The 25,178-nt window shown below is 35.5% G+C and overlaps 1 protein-coding gene across 2 annotated transcripts in view; it reads right to left on the bottom strand.

The window, feature by feature from the left end:
- ZFHX4 (zinc finger homeobox 4) overlaps positions 1-25,178 on the bottom strand; it is a 222,102-nt gene that overhangs the window by 4,787 nt on the left and 192,137 nt on the right. For both annotated transcript variants that reach the window (XM_074201532.1, XM_074201530.1), the window contains exons 6-10: positions 20,699-20,815; positions 13,903-14,042; positions 13,439-13,639; positions 12,793-12,910; positions 6,629-12,106 (exon numbers count right to left, since the gene is read on the bottom strand). In XM_074201532.1, the coding sequence (XP_074057633.1) occupies positions 6,629-12,106; positions 12,793-12,910; positions 13,439-13,639; positions 13,903-14,042; positions 20,699-20,815 (6,054 nt within the window). The remainder of the gene's footprint in view (positions 1-6,628; positions 12,107-12,792; positions 12,911-13,438; positions 13,640-13,902; positions 14,043-20,698; positions 20,816-25,178) is intronic.

Below are 25,178 nucleotides of genomic sequence, written 5' to 3' on the forward strand. Positions count from 1 at the left end.
ACAGGGAGGCTTACTAAAAGTAATTAGCTATCAAATAAAATGAAATCTAATTGTCCAAACTCAAGTGGGAAATATATATTATATATATATATATATATATATTAACAGAATAACAAAGGTGATTAGCTAATTAAATAGAAAAGCACTAAAGATATTGAAAAACACAAAGCACTATCTAAAGACACAGTTTATTCAAAATATAGTTGGCAATTTTTTCATTTTAAGTGTTCAGACTAAGCTTTCCTTTACTATCAGTGACAACTAGGTTAACAGAATTCTTGATAGGAACTGAACACTAAATGACAGCACCATGAGAACATGCTTCTTCTGTGTTTGCTTGTAACAGGCTGAGAAGATTCCCACCTCATTAGAGAAGAGAAACTCTAAGTGTTCAGTGAGCCTATTTGGCAGATGCATGTAGGATAGGAGTATGCCTCCTGCAATAATGGAAGAGATCTCTGCTATGTTTCAAGTACCCAATATAATGTAGTGGCCGGTAACAATCTATTACAAAGCAATTTTTATGAGCTGGGTAGTTTAGCCAAGAAACTAAAGGATGGCAAAAGAAAAAGCATAGAAAAAAGAAATTGCAAGAGTCTGTTCTTTTATTGTAGATGCTGTTTTCAGAAGCAAATAAACTTGGTAGAGGAATGAGAAGATTGAAAGGCTTGAGTGATGGTGACAAGAAAGCAGTCCCCAGGAAAAGTTGTTTTTGGATGAGATGATAACCATTGGGACCAGTGGTAGAAGTCTGAGCATATTTGTTTCATGGAAGAGCTAATCAAATGGGAAAGAGTGAAATTTAAATCATCAATATCCAGATGCTTAGCATTACTTAGGAATAAGGTAATTAGGATGAAGAATAACAATTAGGAGATTTAACGGAGGGACATTTATTGCTGGTCAATAGCGCCCTTCTATTTAAATGATCCAAAAATGCTAAGAAGTTAGGTTAATAGAAGAAGAAAAAATAACTAGACAGAAAACAATTGTGATGGTGTTGCCAGGAGATTTGGATTTACCTAAATGAGGAAGCATTTTATAGACTTAGAAATTAAGGTATTTTGACATCCTCAACATCATTCTTTACTTAGTCTTATCATTATTGTATTACCCTATGTTAACCCATTTTGTTACTTTCCAACTTTGACATACACAATTCTTCTCTGACTTGGTATATATTTCTGTGCTTTTGAATAACCTCAGAGAGCACCAGTTATGTTACACACACATTCCTGCAACATTCCCATTGGTAGGCTGAGATAGGTATTTTTTAAGAAATGAGACAATGAAATTCCAGAGAGACTAAGAAATTTGAAAGAGATGGTTCATTTGATGATTCCATCGTAGATCCAGAAATGGAGTTCCACATTTCTTGGTTTTTCTTCTACACTACCTATCCACTAGATGACATTGCTTATCTTGGTTACAAGAACTTGATTTAAAAATTAAGGAGATATTGAAATTAGTACTACATTTCAGTGAGGAATGACAGGAAACTTTTTTTTTTAAAAGAAAAGAGTTGATATTCTTGACAGGAGAGAAACAGAATGGAAAACTGTGGACTTTTGTGCAATGGCCTAGGAGAAATGAAATGGATGGGATTACCTTACAACCCAATTGCATTTGATAGACCCATTTAGATATTAAGATCTAGAGGCAACTAGGTGGTGAAGAAGATAGAGCACTGGTCCTGGAGTTAGGAGGATCTGGTTCTAATTTGAACTCAGCCAATGGACCTGTGTGTGACTCTGTGACTTTGAGCTGTGTGACTCTGGTCAAGTCATTTAGCCCTGATTGCCTGACCAAAAAAAAAGGTAAGATCTACATAGAAAAGGTCACTGCAACAAATACTCTCTCTATTCTCTTTCCCCCCAATAAAATCTGTTTTAGTAAAGGATCAGATAAATACATTTCCTAGGGAGTTCTTGACTAATAAAATTTAGTGAGCTACTTGGGGGGGGGGGATTCTGAGTTTTTGGCAGCAAAATGCTAAATCAAAGAAACAAGTCTCTAATAACTGAAGTTTTAGGTGTCATTAAAGCTGGTAGAGAAGAAATATTTGGAGTATAGGCACTTTTTTTGGAATCCTGGAAATCACATTACTCTGCCCTTTCATAAGACTAGCCTTAGCTTTAGCACAATAGCTTTCATACTTGATAAACTGCACACAATTTTGAAGAACCATTTTGGTGTTTGCTTTTTTCCCTTCTGCTCAAACTGACATTATAAAATTAATTTTCCTCTAGTTCACGGACTTGAGGAGTTAGGATGAAAGAAAATTTAAGGAAATGGATATATATGAGATAACAGGAAAGTAAAAAGAAAACAAAAAAGATCATGGTTGTTGACTCATGCTTTTCTCCCAAATGAGGTCTAGAAGTCCCATCTTGAGGGCACATTTTAGAATAATGGAAACTTTTTAGAAGACTACAGTATGAATCTTAAAAATCACTTGACACTGTACTGAAATGCTATCAGACTTTTTATTTTTTTAAGGGGAAGAGAGGGATTGATGCAGGTAGGCAATTGCTAGAACAAGCAAGGCTAAATTATCAGTTATGTACTATGAGAAAAATTTTATGGAAAAAGACAAATATGGAACAACAGAGACCATCAAATCAATATGCATTACACTAGATTTGTTAGTAAAAGATGAAAATCCATAAGGACTCTATAGCCAATAGTTCGATGGAACAGTTTCATAGTATAAAATTAGGAAACTAGAAGAGAAAAACTGAATGTGACTTTAATGTAGTAGAATTGGTGGCAACTCCAAACTAACTATGGGTCAAATTTTCCATGCCTATATAGAGTGGTAATACTAAACACTACAGCCTACTCCCACCCAACCTCCACCTCAGTTCCTAGAAACTCCACTCAGAGAAAACAGTATTTCTGGGAATAACATCATACCACCATCAGTTTTTCAGAAACAGCTGTTGATTCCAGAAAGTAATGCTTTCAGAGAAAATACCTGCCTCACCACTATATTTATATATATATATATATATATATATATATATATATATATATATATATATATATCTGTACTTTTCCAAATTTCTTTTACTAAGATCTCCCAAAAGGGTAAATTCACTTTTCTAAGTCAAGTAATCATCACTTAACATGGGACCAAAGACAGTTGTGCTAAAATAATTAAAGTGTTCTAGTAAGTGGACCAACCCTAAACCTAGGTATTAAAAAAATATAAGAATCAAAACTTTTTAGATTTCATTTAAAAAAATTGAAGTCAGCTGTATTCCCATGGATCAATGAAACATTTTAAAAGCATGCTCTACTTGAAAATGAGAAAGAGAATGGGTTAAAAGTAGAAAATTAAGTACTTTCCCTGACTACCTTGAGCAGAATTGCCAAAGTAAATCAACAACCCTAATGATGAAAAGTAAATTAGAATTCTTCTAATTATTTTTGTTTATATAGGCATATATACATATATAGATATATATACATATATAGGCATATATATAAATATGTATATATATATGGAGAGAGAGAAAGTCAGCTTCCCCTTTAGAACATGATATAATAGAGGAATCTGGCTGACTAAAAACAGAGGTAGAATGTGAAATGGAAAATATTGAAAAAATAATATCTAAATTTCATGAGGAAAGTGTGAGCTACAATAATTCTGAGGCATACCTCATATAAATTCTTGATGAAAGGGTCTCAGTAACTGAGAATAGTGATGCAATTAGTGGATTTGGTAGGGGACTTGATTAAAAGGGTCATGTAAGGAAGGTGAAGATGAACTATACCTGGTAGTCATTAAGAATGGAAATTTCATCCACAAAATGATAAGATATGTTAATATTTCTGGTAAAGAAACTGATTTCCATGGATGGCCTGTGGAATTAGTCTTATTACTTTGCTCATCCAGTGCCTATCTTGGAGCATAGCTGTAATAATAGACTTAGGACCTGAACCTTGGGTCTTCCTTAGCATTTCATTTAGTAGTAGATCCTTTTTGGTAGCTAAATCTCAGAAAGTGATTTAATATGGCCTTATAACTAAATTCCAGCCTCTAGAGGATATTTGTAGCAAGTTATCAATATATTGGAAACTATAGATGATATTTTCTTATCAGATTCTTTCTCTTCATTTCACTAAGTTCCATGTGAATGATTCTTATAAAATAAAGGTGGTAAGTGCCACTCAGTGTACTGAGATAGAAAAATCTAGAAACAAGATTTCACTAACCAATAAAATATTCAGTTTGAATCACCACAGGTCAATTAACCTAAAAAAGATGTGATCTGAAAGGGTAGAGAGATGGTCTGCCACTGGCACTCAGTTGGTATCCCACTGATTATACTACTGTGCTAATGTTTAAAATCTATCACGAACAAAGGACTGATTCAGGGGAAATTACAAATTCCAGTAGTTAACAATGTTTACAGACCTTTTACCTTTACAACACTCTCTGGTCTGCTTTGGTCCACGATTTAATAAGGCAACAGATAAGACAGCTCTGAGTTATCCAGTGCACAGTGCATTTAAAGATGTTCCTAGCTGAGGAGCAATTTAGGAAAATAACATCTTCCTAGCATCTCTGATCTTCATAAACAGGTCTCTAATGTTTTGGAGGAATATAAATAGTATTTGTGTATAGCCAAATGAGAAAACAAGTTAGTGTGTCATGGTATTTCAAACACTTCTCTTTTTATGGGCACTTTGGGTGCTAGTAACAGTTTGACAAAAACAGGAGGGCAGACAGCCAAAGAGTCTATTGTAAGAAGGAAAGCCCTTCTGACCCAATGAACAGAAAAAAACAAGATGCTTTGACCACCACTTAGGGAGGCAACATCATGGGCCTCATCGATCAAGCCAGATCTGTACATGAAAGGCATAGTTACTTTAATTTTATTTGACTCAACTAAGGCATCTCTATGTGTGTGTGTGTGTGTGTGTGTGTGTGTGTGTGTATAGTTGATCCAATTTTTTTTCTGCAAATGGTGTTTTTAAATATTTTATGCATTTATCTCAATGATACATGAAAGTGTGATTTTTATAAAATAATAAGAGACATTCAATAAGCAAAAGCAATCTGATTATTTTATAATCAGACTTTGGAAATCACAAAGGTAGAAACTTTAATTTAAGGACAGTTCTGATTTCAAATTATAAATTCCTTTCATCAGAAATATTCTAGTCACTAAAATAGAAGTGGGTTGTTAAAAAATTAAACTTTGTTGATAATAACCTTGAATATCAGTATTTTGTATATTTAGATTCAATTTCAATTGGAAAGTACTTGCTTTCTAATGTTAGCAGTAATATGATTGGATATTTTCAGGTCAGCAAAATTAATATTTAAAATGTATAATAGTTATATATTATCATAATCTCCTTTAAAAATTGATTGGAAGTTTATTTTTATGGGAGAATATCGTAATAAATATTGGCATCTGAATAGGAAATGAAGAATTCAGACTAAAATTAGTTCATCTTTCAGCAAACTTGGAGAGAAAGTATTTAATTTTTTGAAAACATGTATTCAAGCTATCTGAGTAGTTTCTTTGGGGAAAACCTTTAAATATTAATTTAAAAAGACATTTAACTTGCTAATTTTGAAAACAAAAATTATTTTCAAGAAAAGTGAATTTAGAGTATTAATTTTTGTTACTAATGGATTCTACCTAATTTCGATCAGAATTTTATCTATCACTACCTAGCAAAGGAGAATCAATAATTACTAAATAATGATGTTCAATATCTCTGCAGATATAGCATAGTTGAACAACTCACTATTAAGTTACTGTCTTTTTATGAAATGCAGACCTGTATATTCAAACACCTATAACTTTCTCTACAGTTTAATAATTTTGTAGAATTTTGCATTTGTTAATGAGGTTTAGATAAGAGCTGAAAGGGATCTGACAGATAATCAAGTAAACCCATCTTGTTTTATAGACAGAGAAACTGAGGACCTTTAAGTGACAATCAAAGTCACATGGTTAATATTCAAACTCAGATCTTCTGATTCAGATTTATTTTTCTTGCCACTATATCCCAATTCTGAATCTTTACTTGAAAAAATAGATATGGATAAATATTCATAGCATACCAATATTGTAATTTTTGAAGAAAAAACATACATTTTTTGTACAATGTGAAAATATCCAATGGATATTATGTATTTTTAAAAAACAGAATTTATCTGGTGATTTCCCTAGTTTCTTAACTTTTGAACTCCCTGGCACTTAGGTTAAAAAAAACCCCAAACCTTCCATTTAAGTTTTGTAAGAATATACATTTAGATTATAGATTTGTCCTAATAAATACATCAAATAAGCTATACTTATATAAAATGTTATTAACATCACTACTGAATTGTTATATAAAACTGACATAAAATATAGCTGTACAAATAAATTAAAATGTTTCTGTTTTTGATTAAATAGAATCCTTATTATAGTACAATATCACATGTTACTTAGTTGAATTATATAGCCTAGTTATTTATTCTCATTAAATAATATTTTTACAAAATTTAATAAGTCTCCCTATTAAAAATGAAAGAAATTGGAAAATTCTTAGTTACACATGATTTGCTGCATGCTAATAATGAATCAATTAAACTGTCTTATTCCTGTTAATGACTTACAGTTTGAATTTTGTGGAAATCCCGGCAAGGAAGATGGACCGTTCATTCCGGGTAAAAGAACTGGAGGAAGGCCAGGTAGTCCTGGGTAAGCTGCTGGCAAACTGATACCATGAAGTGGACTACTGTCCATCATGCCTGGTTGCTGTACACTTAAGCCAAGAACATCTGTTGCCTTCTTTATACGATCCAGTTCTTGCTGTGCCATCAGCTGTCGAACAGTTGTAGGAGCTAAGTAATCTTTCTCCCGGTCTAGCTGACTTCCAACAGTTTCTCTCACTTTTGAAATGTGTTGTTTGGAAAAAATATGATCTCTGATGGATAGTCGGGCAGAGTACTTCACCCCACATAGAGAACATTCTGGCTTGGTGCCATCAGTCCCACTTTGATTGATCATGAATGGCTTCCCTATATTAATTTTAAATTTCTTTTCTTTTGCCCGAGCATTCTGAAACCACACTTGGACAACTCGTTTAGGCAGGCCAATCTCATTCCCTAGCATTTCACATTCTTGCATGGTTGGAGTTCGGTAGTCACTAAAGCAAGCCTTGAGGACCTTGAGTTGAAGGTTACTCATTTGGGTTCGGAAACGCTTGTGACCAGGTCGATCACTGCTTTTGGATTTAAAAGGATTACTGGATCCAAATGGATTGGGTGAACTAGGATCAGCTATGCTTGATGTTTCACTCCGGTCAGCATTATCATCAGGGTCATCAGTGATATAAAAACTTTGGTCATGGTCGCCATCTTTGTCATTAAAATGGATTGAGGGGCTTGTAAGGGAAAAGAGAAATTTGTCATCGCAACCCTCTGTCGTAGGTGTGGTTGCTGTTTTTGGCAAAGTTTCAAGTGTTTTGGGCTCTTTGGGGGACAATGCAGGTTTAACATCTCCAGTACTTCCAGTGGTGTTTTCCATTTCATTATTCCCTTCATCTCCTGTGGTGGCATCACTGATAGCTGTATTAATCGATGAAGTCTCATCAAAGTCAGTTTTATTTTGGTCATACCCAGCTTCAGCAGGAGGGGCATTTAGATTCTCTATGTCTTCAGTGCATTCTGTTTTGAAAGAAGAAGGACTTAAAAGGTTTTTTGGGGACAGTTCTGCTGTTTTACTAACAGGCGTTGAAACAGTGGAAGCCAATTCATTTTCACTGGAGAGATCAATTTTAGTTAATGACAAAGATGGATAATCAAAAAATATATACTTTTGTGGACTTTCTCCTCCATCTTCTGTTGATATCAAAGGGCTTGGTGGCAAACTGTAACCTGCCTGTTTTCCTTCATTCCAGTGACGAGAGCGAATGTGACTTTCTAAAGCTGACTTTGCTTTGAACAGAGCTCGACAAAAAGGACATCGTTTGTGAGACTGGGCTGGCCCTACTGCCCGGAACTGGCCTTTCCTTTCTCGAGCTCTAGTGTTTTGAAACCAGACTTGTACCACCCTCTTTTTCAGTCCAACTTCACGTGCAATGTGATCCAACATTTTTCTGGTTGGATTGGAATCTAACAGGTATTTTTCATATAGTATTTCCAGCTGCTCAGGGGTGATTGTGGTCCTCAAACGTTTGTCTCGATGCTGATCTTCACCGCTATTTCCTCCCTCCTTTTCACTACAATTATTATCCTCTTTATCATCCATCTTCCTCTTTAGTGAACTAGAAACAGTTGCAGAGGCTGTTGTGTGGGAAGAGGCTGTCTGAGGTGGCATCTGAGCTAAAGGACCAGTGAGCAGTTGTCCAGTCATCAGAGGATTGTTGGGGTCAAATATCATATAGGGCATATCCATGGGCCTTTCTAAAAATTGAGAATGGAGAAATTGGTTTTGAGCTGCAAGGAAATGCATGTGCTGGTGCTCCTGCCAAAGTTCCAGAGTTGGAAAGGCAACTGTACACTGATCACATTGGTATTGTAGCAACTGTGGAGGTAGACTGTTCTGGAGAGAAGTCATTGAGATTGGTAGTGGGCTGGAAGGAACAGGAGTTGTTTGTGAGGCAGAGGGGGGTCTTCCAATAAGTTGGGCTTGTTTCGGTGGCTGCGACTGAGAGGCTGAGGGCTGTGGATCTGAGGATGGTGTTGCTACAGGAAGGATGGGTTTGGTGCTTTGAGAAGGAGGGGAGGTGTCACTCTGCTTTGGCTTTTCTGTGGGGTATTCAGGTTTAGGAGAAGTTTTTTCAGGCTCTGGCTTAGGGGATGGGATTAGGGGAGTACTAGACCCAGAACCAGAACTTGCTGCAGTGACAGCTGAGTTTTTGGCAGTGTCTGTTGGGCCAGATACCATACAATGTTTATATACCATTTGATCTGTGGCATCCATAGAGTCTTCAGTTTGGCTTTCATCTTGGGCATCATCATCTTCATCTTTATAACACTGTTTTTTCTGATGGGTAATCAAGTCAAAAATTCTGGGGAAAACCACACTGCATTTTTTACACTGGTATTGCATGTTGCTTGTTCTTATATACCGCTCATTTGTGAGTTCTCTCTTTTCATTATCTTTAGTTTCTGCTTGATTCTCATAGCTCTTGCGAGCTTTCTGACGGGCATTCTGGAACCACACAACAATCACTCGAGTAGGTAGGTTGAGGACAGTGGAAAGCTGCTCAATTTCATCATCTTTTGGATAAGCATTGGTGTCAAAAAAGTCTTGTAATACTCTAAGTTGGTAGTCGGTAAACCTAGTCCTAGAAGACCTTTTACTGAAAGATGCATCTGATTTGTAATGTTCTAAAGTGGTAGGCTGGGGATCAATTCTGATATCTTCCAATACAGTAATGGGAGGGTTACTGAAATTGTATGGTGAATCCTTATTTCTTTGCCGTTCCTTAAAAAGTGTATTCCGAAACCAGTGTTTAATAACTTTTTGGGAAAGACCGGATTTTTCTGCCATTTCCTGGATCTGTTCTTCACTTGGAGAATTGTTGATATCAAAATAAGCCCGCAAAATTTTTAATTGATCATCTGTGATTCGTGTCCGTGGGCGCTTGAACTGAGAATGCCGTAAGAAATTTGGATCTAATCCAAGCTGCTGCTGGCAAAGTTGAGTAAGATCAGCAGAAAGGGTATCCATTTGTGGCAGTTGAAGAGCAAGCTGAGGAGGTAGTGCAGGATGTTGGACTGGTTGCATCATAATGGGAGGGAAAAGGGGAAGGTCTAGAGAAACAGGCAGCTGGACCTGAGGAGGTGCAGAAGGTGGAGGAGGGGGTGGGGGAGGGGGTGGGGGAGGTGGAGGAGGGGGTGGGGGTGTAGGTGGTGGAGCCTGCAGGGGAGTAGGAGGTGTGTTCTGCATTTTTCCAGAACCAACAGAAGAAGGTTGGGAAGGGGCTGGAGGCAAAGGAGGTGGTGGGGGTGGTGGGGGTGGAGTCTCTGGAGAAGGGGGTGAAATAGGATAAAGCTTGTCATAGGCCTCTCTGTACTGACGAGCAAATTTTTCGAGAGCTCCATAAGGAAAAAACTGGCCGTGCACGTGTTCTTGATGACTCTTTAAAATAAGAACATTGGAAAATAACTTACTACACGTCCCACATTCCAATTTATCGGTATTCTCCCCTTCTCCAACTTTGTTCTTTTTCTGTACCTTCTGCCTATTTTCATTATATTGGATGACTAATTCAAAACCAAAGTTTTCTAACAAGGCTTTGGCAGCATTTCCTCTTGCCCCTGAAGCTATCCGAGGTGGAGGGATAGTTGGTTCTAAGGGTTTTTGTTTCTTCATGTCTTTGTTTTCCTTGAGTCCTTCATTTTCATTTATAAATTCTTGCTTTGGCTTTTCTGGCTTCTCAGAAATCTCTTCTGTATCCTTATATGATGGCAAATCCTTCATTAATGGGCAGTCCACATTTCCAATACTATTTTGCTCTTGTTTTAGCAACTTCGTTGCTTGTTGTTGCTGCTGCTGCTGCTGCTGCTGTTGCTGCTGCTGCTGCTGCTGCTGCTGTTGCTGCTGCTGTTGCTGCTGCTGCTGCTGCTGTTGCTGTTGCTGCTGCTGCTGCTGCTGCTGCTGCTGCTGCTTCTGAGGCTGAAGCTGGGGTTGGGTAGCTTGGTATTGTGCTTGTTGCTGAAGTATTTGCAGTTGGGTTTGACCTACGTGGTGCTGAGTTTGAATCTGTTGCTTCAGGTCTTCAAGCAGGGAGCCGGCCATGCCGGCCATTCCCGGCATACCAAATGTGGCTGAGCCTGGCAAGCCCAAATCTGGACTCAGGCTGAACTCAGTTCCAGGGATGTAGAATGGGAAAAGGAACTGAGGCTGTTGGAACTGCAGCAGCGCTTCTGGTGTCATTGGAAAATGAGGCAGAAATGCAGGGTTTAAAAACTGAGGCTGAAAAAATGCAGCTTGCTGTTGTAACTCATGCTGTAATTGCATCTGAAGTTGTGCTGGTGACTGGGGTGGGTGATGTGGAGGCTGAGCAGAGATTAATTCAGAAGCTTGCTTTTTATTTAGTTCTTTGGCATCTAAATGGGTATCTTTGCTATTAACTGCTGGTAAGCTCATCGACTCTAACATCCCTTGTCCAGGACTATTAACATTTGCAGCAATACTATTTCCACCACTTATGTTCCCGCTTGGTTCTAACTTGGCAGCCCTTGCCTTTGTTTGGTGAAGCACAGATCTCATGTGGATTTCCAATGTAGAACTTTGGCTATAGGCAACATTACAAATGCTGCACTTGTAAGGTTTGTTATCTGTGCTACTATTGGTTTCTTGGGGAACAGGACTGGATGCTTCCTGTAAGACTTTTTTCAGTTTGTGTAAATGGGAAACTGAATTATAATGGACCAAAAGAATGTTCTTTTGTGTGAAAGACTCTTTACACACTGTACACTTATATGGGCGAGATGGGTCTAGAAATTTTTCCATAGTAAAATTTGGCCCTTTTCTAAAAGGTAAGGTCCGCTTTGGTTCTGAGCCCATGTCATCTGGAATAGAGCTACTATCACTTCCTACAGGGCTTGCTTTTCCCTCCTGGTCCATCTCATATTCTCTCTCTATCTCCTGGTCCAGGGCATGATCATCCTGTGCCATATTTTCATTTTCTGGCCATAGTTCGCCATTAACAGGTAAAGATGCGTACAATTGTTGAAGTTCACCTTCATTTAGTTCTGGGTGACCTGCTTCCAAGTGTTTTTTAAGAGCCTGGAATGTACGAAAGCTACGCTGGCAGAGGCTACACATGGTTGCTGCCCGGATAGCATGATACTGGGAATGGATCTGAAGCTTCTGCATAGTCTTAAAAGCCAAGCTGCAATGGTTACAACGGTACTTATAAACGTGGCGATCTGAAACAGAGAGCTGCTGCCTTTTCTGCTGTTCGTTGAATTGATCTTGCAGTGAGTCAGCTACCTTGGCATCCTTGCCGCCATTCTTATTCCATTCTGGTGTATCTATGGACTCCTTGGGTGGCTTCTGTTCCTCAACCTTAATTTCCATTCCAGTCTTTGATTCCTCAAGGCTTGGGATGTTTTTATCATCTAAAGGACTTTCACCTGGGTAAAAGAAGCAAGAGAAAAGTGTCCTGGGTGAAAAGCAACATACACATTTATATTCTCTAGGGACAATGTAGATTTTTAAAAACCTACCTATAGTTGACAAGGCATTCATGCATTTGAAGACTGTGTAATCCTTAACTTTTTAGGCTCTTATACATTATTTTCTCTTTGATCTATCTCCTTGACTAGATAATAAGCTCCTCAAAGGCAAAGAACATTTCTAATTCATTTTCATATTTTCTTCAGAGTATAACTGAGTGGCTGGCACAATAGATGATCAAAAATATTTGTTGGATTGAAAGCATATGCAATGATTTGGATAATAAAAATGGTCATTGATATTTATTGAGTGCTTTGCAATTCATAAAGCATTGTACATCTATTATCCCAGTTGACCCATCTAATAACTCTGTGGATACATATCAAAATTATATCAAAATGAGCAAGTATAAAGAAATGTTGACATACTAAAAGCAGTCCACCAGGATCAAAAGTAAGTCCTCTTTCATATTTTTGGGTGCTCCAGAACTCTAGAAATACTTTGGAATACAAGACCCTAAAAATATCTTTCTTTTCTTCCCTATTCCTTTTTTTCTGTTAACAACATAGCACCTTCAAAGTAAAAAATGGGGGAGGGGTCCCTTTTCCCAGATCGAGCAGGTCTTGTCAGGAATCTTTCCTACCCGAATATTTCCCAGATCCTTCAGTTATAATAGTTGCAGGTGTATCACGCTCTGATTTCTCAGTGGTGGCTGTTGGCAGTAGCATACTGTTAGGCATCATCACATCAGGGACAGGAACCTTTAAGAATCAAAGAGACAAATATTAAATTCAACAAAGAAATGGCACTGCTTACAAAGAAGTCACATTTTTTTGTAAGCATAATTTTACTTCATAATTTTCTAAACAAAACATAAACATTTTATATACAAGTCACTGCTTTCTTTTTCATATTTCAATCAATGCTGTAGAAATGCTGTATATCATTTTTTCTGTTCCGGTTTTGGATAGCTTTTTAAAAAAATGTTGATCTTTTAATAAAAACAAATTTCAAAAGTCATGGGGTCCAGATTAGTCATTTGATTAAATATTGTAGATGTAAGCATAAATAAAAGATGACCACATAAAAAATTCTAATTAACGAATTATGTCTCAATCATATTTTTTTTCATCCAAGAGTAAAAGATAGCAAACAGGTCCTGATCAAGACCTTTGAAACCCAATCTATAAATCAGAAGAAAATAGCTTTTAAGTACAAATAAATATAAATTCCATAGTGATACCTTTAGATAATTCTGTCAAACATGCATCAATATTTTGTATTCTTACTGTCATAAGCAGCTTCTCCACACAATCAGGAGACACACTGTGCAAATGGGTCAAATGAAGCTGGAGATGCATTTTGTTGCTGAGGACGTCCTGGCAGAGGGGACAGCAGATGACAGGCTGCATTGAATGCTGTGACAGGACATGCATCTGGATACGATTTGGGTCCCTACTATTGTAGTTACAATAAGGACACTGATAGAACTGGAAAATATTGAATAGACATGACAGCTATTAGTTCATGTATTTTAATGACTCAATAATGTTAGAAGTAATACCAATAATCAATTATGACTTGTATTTTGCCAGTCACAATGTTTACATACATTTCAACAGCATGGTACTTTTTTTTCCCTCTTAACCCAGAACAAAACAAATAAAATACATTTTTTCCTTTTATGGGGAAAAGTATATGTTTTATACCACATAAATAATAAGAAAGATCTGTAAGACAATACTTTATTTACCTGCTCATGGCAAAACTTATTGTCCTCAGAGGATTTTGATCTTTTAGCTGCACCATCCTCTTCTTTTGCCTGCAGGAGTTGCTGTGTCCCTATTGCCACATTGACTTTCAGCTCCTTTTCTGGTGTAATTATTCCTGTTGCTAAAACAAAATTCAACAACATCAAGAAGACCAATGATATTAAGAGTCTAAAAACATACAACATTCACAAATTGTGATTATCATCTCTCTCTCTCTCTCTCTCTCTTTCCCATCAAAAGTAGACAAATTCTTTTAAATGTAAAATGCTGTTCTGAAAATGCAAGATCACACTTCCTTTTTGTCCAGTAGCTAAGTGGACTCTATAAATACATTTAAAAATGTACTCCTGTCTCATGTTTAGATAACCTTAGGTTGCCTTGAAAGATTAATCAATAACATGCTCTCACCAGCGTCCCAGTTAGAATTTCTATATTGCATTAAAACAAATCAACTTTTCACTCATAAATCCTTACTTCACAAAATAATTAATTTACTAATGTTTAATTACCTTTCTCTTTTCTAAAATGCCATGGCACTGAAATGATTGCAATATTCTGAGAAGCGCTGACTAGTCACAACTGCAAAGCTAAAGCATTTTTTAAGTGGTGAAATGTAGGATTTAAAAATTAACCATACATTACATATCTGCTGAGATTAGCGATTTGCTTTGGCTTTCAGTGTTTACTTTGTGTGTTTTACACATATTATTGTAGTCCAGATCCCAAGAATATAATTGTTTTCTGAAGATGATTCTAGTATTCAGTGTTAAATACTGTATTTTAAATTATGCCTGGATGAGCTATGCAATGTGGACGAGGCTTGGACACATCAAAGGAAAGAGTGCAATTCTAATTTCCCAGTCCAACAGAAAATTCTTTCCACCGTCAATTTGCCAGATAATCTCTTCTGCTAGGCTGGATATTACAACAGCATTGGGTAGGCATGTCACATACATCTCATGACAAATACAAAACCTCATTTACCAACCATTCCAATCTCATCATAGTGCGGCATCATCTGACCTTTTTTCTGCTGTTTATTATGAGTATTTCTAATTTTAACTTTCAATTTTCACCATCTTCCAGTCAATTTGCAACTAAATTATTTCCAGGGTGAGGACACTATCACTGGACAACTGGGTGCAAATACATCTTGAAATGCAATGAAGCTAAACCATTGATTGCTATCAGACCCAACGTAAATATATGGTCCAGGGGTAATCTGATTGTATGCTGTGCATGAAGATTTATCTTGATTTTTTTCAATCCACATACGGTTCATATAAATGAACAAATTGCACTTCATTGCACAATAACCTAGTTTTAATTTAAAAATAAGGTCAGGGATGTTATGGAAATAAAGTAAAGATGAACAAAGAAAATTCCTTTTTTTTCTTTTATGGGGAAAAGTATATTTTATACTATATAAAATAGAAACTCTAAATTCAGAAAGCCATGTTAAAAGAAAATGAGAAAACCAAAATTAATATAAATATATGAAGTGGGAACAGTGAAAATTGGTGAACAATAAATATTTTTCTTTTGGCTACTTATTTACATAGAATCAAAGTCCACTTTCTGACAAACTGTACTGATTTGCATCCCTAGTATTATAATACCTAAATTTTCTTCAAACTAGTTGTAGTAGTTATTAGGGTATAAAACATCCTAAGGAATTTGAGGGATTTTCCCTGTTTTATAACCAATTTATCAAATTTCTATTTGAATGAGATTACTGCAAAGTTCACTATAGCAATAAAATTTTGTCTCATAAACATTTACTATTCAAAGATATATTACATGTATATTTTATAATTACTGATGGCAACAGTGACTATGTTTTTCTTCCTCAAAGTAGAATGTGGGTTTGCACTGCTATTTTAAAAGACTTAAAGAAAAAAGGTTGTAGAATACAAATGAAAGATTTTATTTATGAATATGCTACTTTGAAAGACTCAAACAAGTGGATTTGTTTTGATTCATCTCTCTATCAACTTTACTTCCTTTTATCAGAGATCTATCAGTTGACTATTCTTGAGTGTCTCAAAATTCCTCCATTTTAAAGATAACCCCATTAAAGAGTAAGAATATTTCTCCCTCTTAGTTATACTACATTACCATATAGTTTCAGCTGAACATACTGCTGAACTGAACATGATCAAAATATTAGATGGAATCTAATTGTGACTGATAAATACAAGAGATGGAGAGACTTTATATGATTTTATTGATTATTGAAAAATTGGAACCAGATTGAATCTTTTGGCTGAATAAATGTGAACTTTCCTTGAGCTCCAGAGACATAGTATTTGCATTATTATTATGATATTATTGATATCATCATCATTATTGTCACCATTACTTATCCTTTTCAATAATAACAATAATGGTAGTAATGGCTTATGCTTTTATGGCACTTCAGGGTAATAAAGAATTTTAAAGATATTAATAAAACATTAAATATATAATTGACTGTAATGACAAGTCTGTGAGGTGGACATATTATTCTCATTATGCCCTTTTATAGATGAAAATGTGTCCAAATATATTTAACACCCAAGATCACATAGCTAGTTTGTTCTAGAACTAGGATTTCAGTCTATAAATTCAGTACTCCTGCTATACTATGAAGCTATATAACACATTTATCAATTTCTATGTAACAATTATTACAATGGTTCAAGCAATTGTTTTATATTTCAAGGGTCAATAATAAATCTGTGTTTCATGTAATTACATACTTACTTGAAAAATGTTCAATTTTAATCCATTTATTTAGAATACATGAAAATTGTTTTATTATCTATTAAAATTTCATGTAATATTAAAATATAAGTTAAATACAATATAATTCAAATTCACAATCCTTTAAACTATATTTAATTCCCCTACTATACATAAAATTTACTGACATTGACTGGATCATTTAGCTCTATTCATTAAATCACTGTGATCCTGAGATCAGATTCCTCACATGAACTAGTTAACTTCTTATTATGAAAAACTTGTATAATAACTACAGACTGAACCATTTTTCCTGATCAATTAAAATGTCGTAAGGGAGAAAACATATGGAATAATGCAAAATAGAATGGTTTAACATATACCCATGGGCACCAATTGGGAGATGGGAGAACTACTGGAAATACCTATTATTTTGATAAGAGATCATCAATGTTATCTTCAAAGTCCACATTTAAAAAAATATATTGGTTTGTCATTTGACTTTGCAAAGAATTCACATTATGATTACTAAAAGGACATGGAGTGATTAGAGTATGATTAAGGTATTGTAAAAGGGTTTCAACACTTCAACTCTGGGTACTTTTGCTGAATAATTGTAACCCCTAAATATTTTATACTAAGAATATGATAACTAAGTTTAGGCAGCTGGATTAGGTAAGCTATAATGTCCCTTCCAGTTACAGGTCCTATGACCTTATGACCTATGTGATTTGGGAAGGCACTGATAGAATTTTGTCATTGTACACAATTTAATTATACAATTTAATACTTAATAGACACTCTGGTGTCCTAGGGAATATTCCCAGATAGAGCAATCATTTATTTTAAAATATATCATGATTCTAGGTAAAAAAAAAACCCATGCAATTTCAATGTGTTTATAATAATAAAAAAGCCAAGCCTAATTATAAATAAGCACTACAGAACAGACTAGTAAATGATTATCTGTCAGTTATGAGATTATTTAATTTGTATAAGATTACTAATGTGAAAATGCCATAATTCATTACAGTTTATATTTTGCCTCTCTAATAATTCTCCTAAAATACAGAGCCAAAATGGTTTATGTTCATAACAAGTGAGGAAAATCCAATAAACCACATGTACTAACAAAACAAACCTTGGAAAAAACCCAAATGCTAGGTTATTATTTATGAATCAATGTATTTGATAAAGTTTACATAATTTAAGACTTTAGATATAACAGACAATGTTATTTTACTCCAAATAATTCTAAAATTATTATTACTGGTACAGTATTCTAATTAGACTAGAATGAAAGGATAATTTTAATTGCAATAATGAAGGTTAATTTCCATCTTTCCTCATGTTTACTACCTTATTAAAAACTGGTCCCCTTAGCCATGACAGAGACATATTACATTTTCAATGCAAATGTATTAATCTGGATAAACTCCATATTAATTCTTGCACTGCATAGAGCTGTAATTTGGATTATAATTAATCTAAAGTGGCACTAGATTTAAATGACAATATAAATGAGGCATTAGGAGGCTTTTCTATTATGAATGAATATTCAACAAATATAACTTGCATATTGCCAAGTCTGGTTTTGGAAGCTCTAGTCCTTGAGATAAAGTAAAGAACACAGCACAAGAACTTACACAAACATACTGTTATTAAACATATGTTAATCTTTTCTGTTCAACAAATTCTACATGAAAACAGGGACACACTATTTTTCTGTTAACTTGCTACAGTTGAGATTACTTTTATAGTTTTCTTGGTATTTCTTTGGAAAGATTCAGAACACTGAACTAAAAAAAAAAGTCCCAAGTGACATACAGTCATAGATACATGTGTTATGCACATATTAGGAATATTTGTTAGGTAAAAAATCATTCCACGGTAAGAGTTTTATATCCACAAAGACTCAATTTAGAAACCAGAAAACTTTGCCACAAGTGCAGTTTAAGAGTTGTAACAAGAGCTCCTCTTGTGGCTAGTTGTCAGATGCCAAGCACAATTATTTTGCGTATCAGGGATTGCTCTTAGCTGATTTTTATTTTGAATCTACTTCTAACCCTGCAGGTATGTGAAGAGCATACAATGGGCTCTATTCTCTGAACTTCTTAAATCACTCTTTTTTAGTAAAATTAGGCACATAGAGAGAACCATGATTTCTCTTCAGGACCCTAGGACACCATTCTTCCTGCAGAGTACTAAATAATGCTTATGAGAATAGATTCTGTCTATTTTTATCATTTCAGTCAAAGGCAGTTTTATGCTCAGTAGTAAGTAGAGGTAAAGATTCCTAGAAAATGTCTTTCTTCAAAATTGAATCTAAATCATTTTTTTTCCTATAAACAACTAGAAGATTTATAGAGGTCAAAATAATGTAAACTATTGTGGTGTTATGAGTCCATTTAATATATATTCATCAATGCCAGGAGAACAAGCTCTTCTGTGTAGTCTATGTAATAAATGTCAGAATTCAAACAGATCTCTTTTTCAGGATTTAGAGGGCCTGCATTCAAATCCTGCTATTGTACCATGCTACTATTATGGCCTTAATTTCTCAGGGTCCATTTTACTTCTAGCTCCAAATTTTCTGTTCCCTTACAATCTCCTCAATAATGGGCCTTGTGATGCCCATCTTAGGGAGTAGGTTTCCAGTACAATGGTTGCACTGACATTGGAAAAATAATAGCTACTTTTTCTAAAAATTAAAAAAAATGCTAACATTATCTCATCATTAGACACTTCAGAGCCTCTGCCAATAATGTGCTCATAAACAAGACTACTAATGTGTCATATGTGGTTGTTCATCAAATAGTTTTTGTTTTACTAGCATTCTTAAATTGAAGCCAACAAGATCTAATTGAAGTTAGAGCAATATACTATGATGTAACCAAAGTAAATTTAAAAGAAGCTTTCCTTACTGTCTCCTGAAATAAATTTGTCTTATGTGAGGTCATTTTTTGAAGCCTATCCCCAAACTTAAGGCTGAATTACAAATGTGAGTTAATTTAGGTTTGTCAATTTGCAGGTGCAATGATATTTTCTGTTTAATTAAATACTGTCATAGTGAATACAAGCTTCTTTATATGCACTTGTCACTAGGATACAAGGAAAAGAGAAATGATTACCTAACAGTAATAGTCTTGCACCCATTTCAGTCCTTCTTCAGCTTCAATGAAGCTAAGATAATGTAACTAGGTATAGCGTGCACCCAGAGTAGCCAATGTAATATTCATTGCAACTATAGATCTCATCTCATACATAAAAAAGCATGGATGAAGTTATATATTTGCCAAATCAAACAGAGAAAAAGCCTTAGGTATCTAAGGCAGATGCTGGCCTGGGGGTTTGTTTGTGTACCAGTAAATGTCATGCCATGAAGGGTTTGTTTTCAAAGACAGTAGCTTTCATTACTGGGATTTGTCTATTCAAGGAGATCAAAATTACCTAACTCCTAATCCGTTTTCAATGATATTTCCTCTTACTTAGGCTGAATCATCTGTTAACTTTTTCCACTGGATTTCATGTATTTTGTTTGAAATGCCTCAAATAAATGCCCCTGAAAAGGGCAAATTCTTGAGCGTTAAGTTGTGAGACAGAAAAGGAGAAAAAAACCCCATATTCTTAGGGTTATGAGGGTGGTGGAAGGGTGTGTGATTGTAGGACAAAAATTCAAGTGGTATCTAATCCTATGCTTATGAAAAATTAATATGCCATCAGAGGAATCACAAGTACAGCTAAGATTAATGAAAGACGCTTAAAAAATTACAAGCACACAAACTGATTTGATTAAAAAATAATCTCACTGGTCGTCCTGTAATATTCTTCAACTTATCCACATCTATTCTGTCAGATGGTTATGATTAAAAATAGGTCAATGGGAGGCTACTGATAGAAATCACATGCAAAATGCACATGCAATGAATAGTAGTGGGGATATCCAGACAGTTTAAAATGAAAAAACTTTTAAAAGTCTTAAAGGGAAAAAAAAGGGAGGGGAAAGAAGGAATGATTTGGGGGGGGGTGCTCTGAAAAATTCTAGTATCTTACCAGGATCATGACTAGCTTTTTTGCCTTCAGTGCTGTCTTTCTCACTTGTGTCTTTATCATCATCAGGAACCACAGATGTAGGTTTGATGACTGCTTCTGGCTCTTCCCCTTGTTCTTCTGTTAAGAAAAAAAAATGCCAATACCTTAGAATCAATTGACATCACTCAAGGGCCAGAATATTCCACCAAACAAGAGGGACTCATTTAAAGGTTTTAATGTTAATTTTGAATCATGTTATAAGAATTCATATCATCTAAGAAGTTATAAATATTTCTTTAGTGAGGCATTATGAAATTGATAATGTGGATTCATATCTAAAGTAGTTCATTTTGTATTCATTGACTAGAATTGATTTGTAATTTTTTTTTAAGCCACAGAAGGAAATAAAAGAAACCTTATAATTTAAAGCCACATTAGGTAGGACCTTAAATCCTTCAAACATAGCATTCTCTGACTGTAGTAAGACAACCTTTGAAGGTCAAGTCTTTGAAAACTTAGCAATTACAAACTGGCACTACCCAGGTATCCTTATCCCTTTCCCCATCACCAACAGTATAAAAATGTTGTACTGTAGTTTATTTGATGATGGACAAAAACCCTTTAGTTGTGCTGAAGAGTTACCAATTCCCATCTATAGGGGGAGCTCTTTCTGGTAAGGGACATAAAATCACTTTGGAGAGAATAAGCATCATCCACACCTCACTTATGTGTTCACACCAGCTAGATTACATGGAAATCTTCACAGTAACTCAACCCTATTTAATTATTCTGTAAATCTTAGCTATGCTGCTGCTGGTGGATTAATCTGTTTATGCAGTTAGCTTCTATGCTGGGGCTGTGTAGCACTAATCCGTGAAAGACCCACTGTTCTCTTTCATCCTGTGATCATTTGTCTCTCACTGTGCTGATGTCACATTTTAATGAATTTTTAGAAATCTGAGTAATGCCAGATAACCAGACTTGCAACTCCCCACAGCATGGCATGCTGTTTTCATTGCAGCACGAAAAATAAAAATCATATTTCCCCATTCAGGTAGGAATTACATAAATTAGGAGAAGAAGGTAAAATGGGATTTGAAGCACCAGGCTGCTCAATTTCATAAAATCTTTAATGACCATATAAATTAACCCTGGAAAGGCAAAAGGTCATAGACACACATTTGCATACACTCCTCTTATTTGCTTTTGATAAGCACAGCTTTTATGCAGAGAACATGATACAATTAACCCTTCAGTAACCATACAAAATGCCTGGCTACCGACATTTTAAGTGTCAAGTATTAACTGAAAATTACACACTGCATAAAATTTTCATTGCAAATGCTATAGTGATTGAAAGGGGAAATCGTGGCCCTCTCCACACCCCATGTTTTATTAATAACATTCTGACAACAGAATGAAATATCCTCTGTCATATGTAGCAGCTGAGCACAAAAAAATTGCTACTTAGTGCCTCACTTGCCAACCGTGCCCTGCCCCTGAGTAAGCAGAACAACAATGGAGGAGGCCCCTGTAGCCTCCAGGAGCGCATCTAAAAGTTATGTGCAAAAAAACCCAACATTAAATGAATATCCAATTCAACAGTCTGTTTGTTACAGCTGCGAACCCCTTCCTGAGAAGGGCCGCGGATCAAGCCACGCTGCACGTTCCCTGTTCAGTCTGTGCACACAAAAAGAAGTGCGGGCCCCGGTTTGGGTGGCCAAAAGGGCCGAAGTCAGAGGGAGATGCATGGACGGAAATGACTGAGTGAGGAGGGGGCTGAGAGGGAGTGGTGGGGAGGGCGAGGCTTCACTGTTTTAGCCTGTTTTTCCCCCTCAGTGATGATTGCTAATCAAACCCGGTAGGGTCCCTTGTCACAGCTGGAAGGGAGGCTGTATTTGTAAGGGTGGCAGGGGGCACCGTTTGGGATGCTGTGGAGCTGTGATCATGACTGCATTGGGTTATGTTAATGCCAAGCACACCCACGTGAGGCTCATATCCAGTGTCAGCCCTGGGGCCTAAGACAGCCCATGGCAATTACTTCTGGACTCATCCTCCGAATGGACACGGGGCTTCTTTCAGTAGATTTACTAGACCTTTTCCCCAGGGCTGGAAAATAAAGTGTCAAAGGGCTACTGTGTGTCCTTATCTTGAGGGGACATAAAATTGTAAGGGCTATCACAGCACACATTAATAAAACATTGTGTGTCACCAGAAGAAAAAGAAAATTATGAAGCTACTAAAACAAAACAAAAAAAAAAAGCTACAGTGTAATCTGTGTCTCATCAGGACTTTTTTTTTTTTTTTTTTTTTTTTTGCAGAGGGTGCTCTCCTGTTTTCCTGGTATGTGCTTTAAGTGTGAGAGAAATTCCCAGACATGTTCTCCTATACATCATCGTGGTGTCTGACCTCAGCCTGACCCTGGCAACAGTTTGAGAAATCTGAATGCGAACAAAGACTCTGTGTCAGCAGCAGGGAGAGATTGTGGGATAGACTTTCCCCCATCAACTTAATCGCAAACAGCAGTTCTGAGGCCATAACTTTGCAGGACTCTTCCAAGCCACAAACACATAACCTTTGGAGGTGAAGCTGCCCCCCCACCACAGCCCTCATCACCCCTTCTGTGATTTTTTTTTTCCCCAAACCTCTGGTGCTTCCTTTGATGTAGCCAGGCAATTAGCTCTAAAGTTCAAGCAAGGCTGGCTTGTTTTATGGTTTGGAAGGTGAGAGCTGTTTATTGCAGGTAGGCTCTTTGGGGCCATAAAACAGGGCAAATTTTTAATCGTGCAAAAAAAATCAGACCAGCAACATGCATCTCTTAAAGACTGTTATCAATGAAATGCAAAGATGATACTGACTACTTGGATTTTTGGGGTCCCTTATACACATGCACTCACATACACACACACACACACATACACACACACACACATATATATATATACATGTAGATACATTCATACATATTTCATATATTCACACATTATATATTTCTATAGTCAATAAATACCATATAAATATACATATACCATAATGTATATAGTCAAGAACTACAACTATATATTTTTATATTTGTAATTTTAAAATGTTATATTTACATATATATTTTATGGATGTATGATAAATTCATTTAGAATTTATAATATATAACATTAAAACATTAAATATATAAATATATATGCTTTGCCCATCAAAAAGTATGATTAATAAAAATCTATTGGTAACTTTATTAGTAAACATAAGAACCACTTTGGTAGTCATATTTGGGAATGTGATCTACTTGAAAATTAGAAGTGGCTTACTTATATTCCTCTAGTCAACAAACACCAAATAGATAACCCCCCCCCACTAAAATAGTTCTTGTGTATTCTAATAAAATAATCAATAAATTTTTATTAATAATACTTTTTTGAGTGACAAGGCAGGGTCTCATTTTATCTTTGCATTTTGTGCCAAATATATAGTGCTCACTGCTTCTCAAACTGAATTGGATTAATAATCATGTATAAAAATTTACGCAAAATTTGAAAACATACTTGAAATCTTTATATAGGATTCCTTTAAATATTTTGTTTGTAAAAACTCTCGGATTCTTTATTTAAAAATTCCAAATTCCAAATTATTTAAATGAAAATTTGTACTGTTTCATTAGTGCTTAATAAATGATGAGCCATGGAAAAATCTTTCACTAAAGCAACAAAATTAATGAAATTAAAATACAAAAAAATTATTATCTATACTACACATTACTAACTTTAGAAGAAAATGTTTTAACATGATTGATTCAAGATTTCTAATTTAAAACCAGCGATGGATGAATAACTACTTTTCATTGACTTGTAATTCATATCCATTTATGCAAGCCAGGAGTGGTACTTTGGACTTTTTCCCTTTTTTTTTTCCCTGAGCATTTAGGATCTCTTCCTTCTTTGATGATAAGCCTCTGATCTGAGCCTCAGCTGACTGTGACAGCTTGCCTCCTATTGCTTTAATATACAACTGGGTTTGGGCAACATTAATCCTGAGTCTCCTAAGAAAAGCACTGTGAATTTTTTAAAGCCCATGGTGTGTACATTTGAAGAGGAAGCAGGGAACAGTAACTCATACCACTGAGATCTTTTCTGAGGAAAATGGGAGAAAAGAGTTCTTACAGTTCTCCAAAAAGGGGATTAATTCAATATAAGTAAAGTCTCTGATAGCTAACATGGTTAGGAATGAATGTTTTGTTCTAGTCAATAGAGAAATATCTCCCTGCTATTGACAAATATTTAAAAAGAAATTTTAAAAACATATTACCCTAATATACTGAACTTCAAAGTATATTTTCAAGATTTGGCAATGTCCCTGGGTCATCATCATGAACCTCAGTTATCTGTGAGAAAATTAAATAATGAATGTGAAAGCACTTTGTAGAACTGTCAAATGCAATGTGAAAGTAAGTTATTTGTTATGATCTTATGTTTAAATGTAGGTGGTATTGAAGAGTGGATTGATGTGTATT

Source organism: Macrotis lagotis, chromosome X (assembly GCF_037893015.1).
Source record: "Macrotis lagotis isolate mMagLag1 chromosome X, bilby.v1.9.chrom.fasta, whole genome shotgun sequence".
NCBI lineage: Eukaryota > Metazoa > Chordata > Mammalia > Peramelemorphia > Peramelidae > Macrotis > Macrotis lagotis.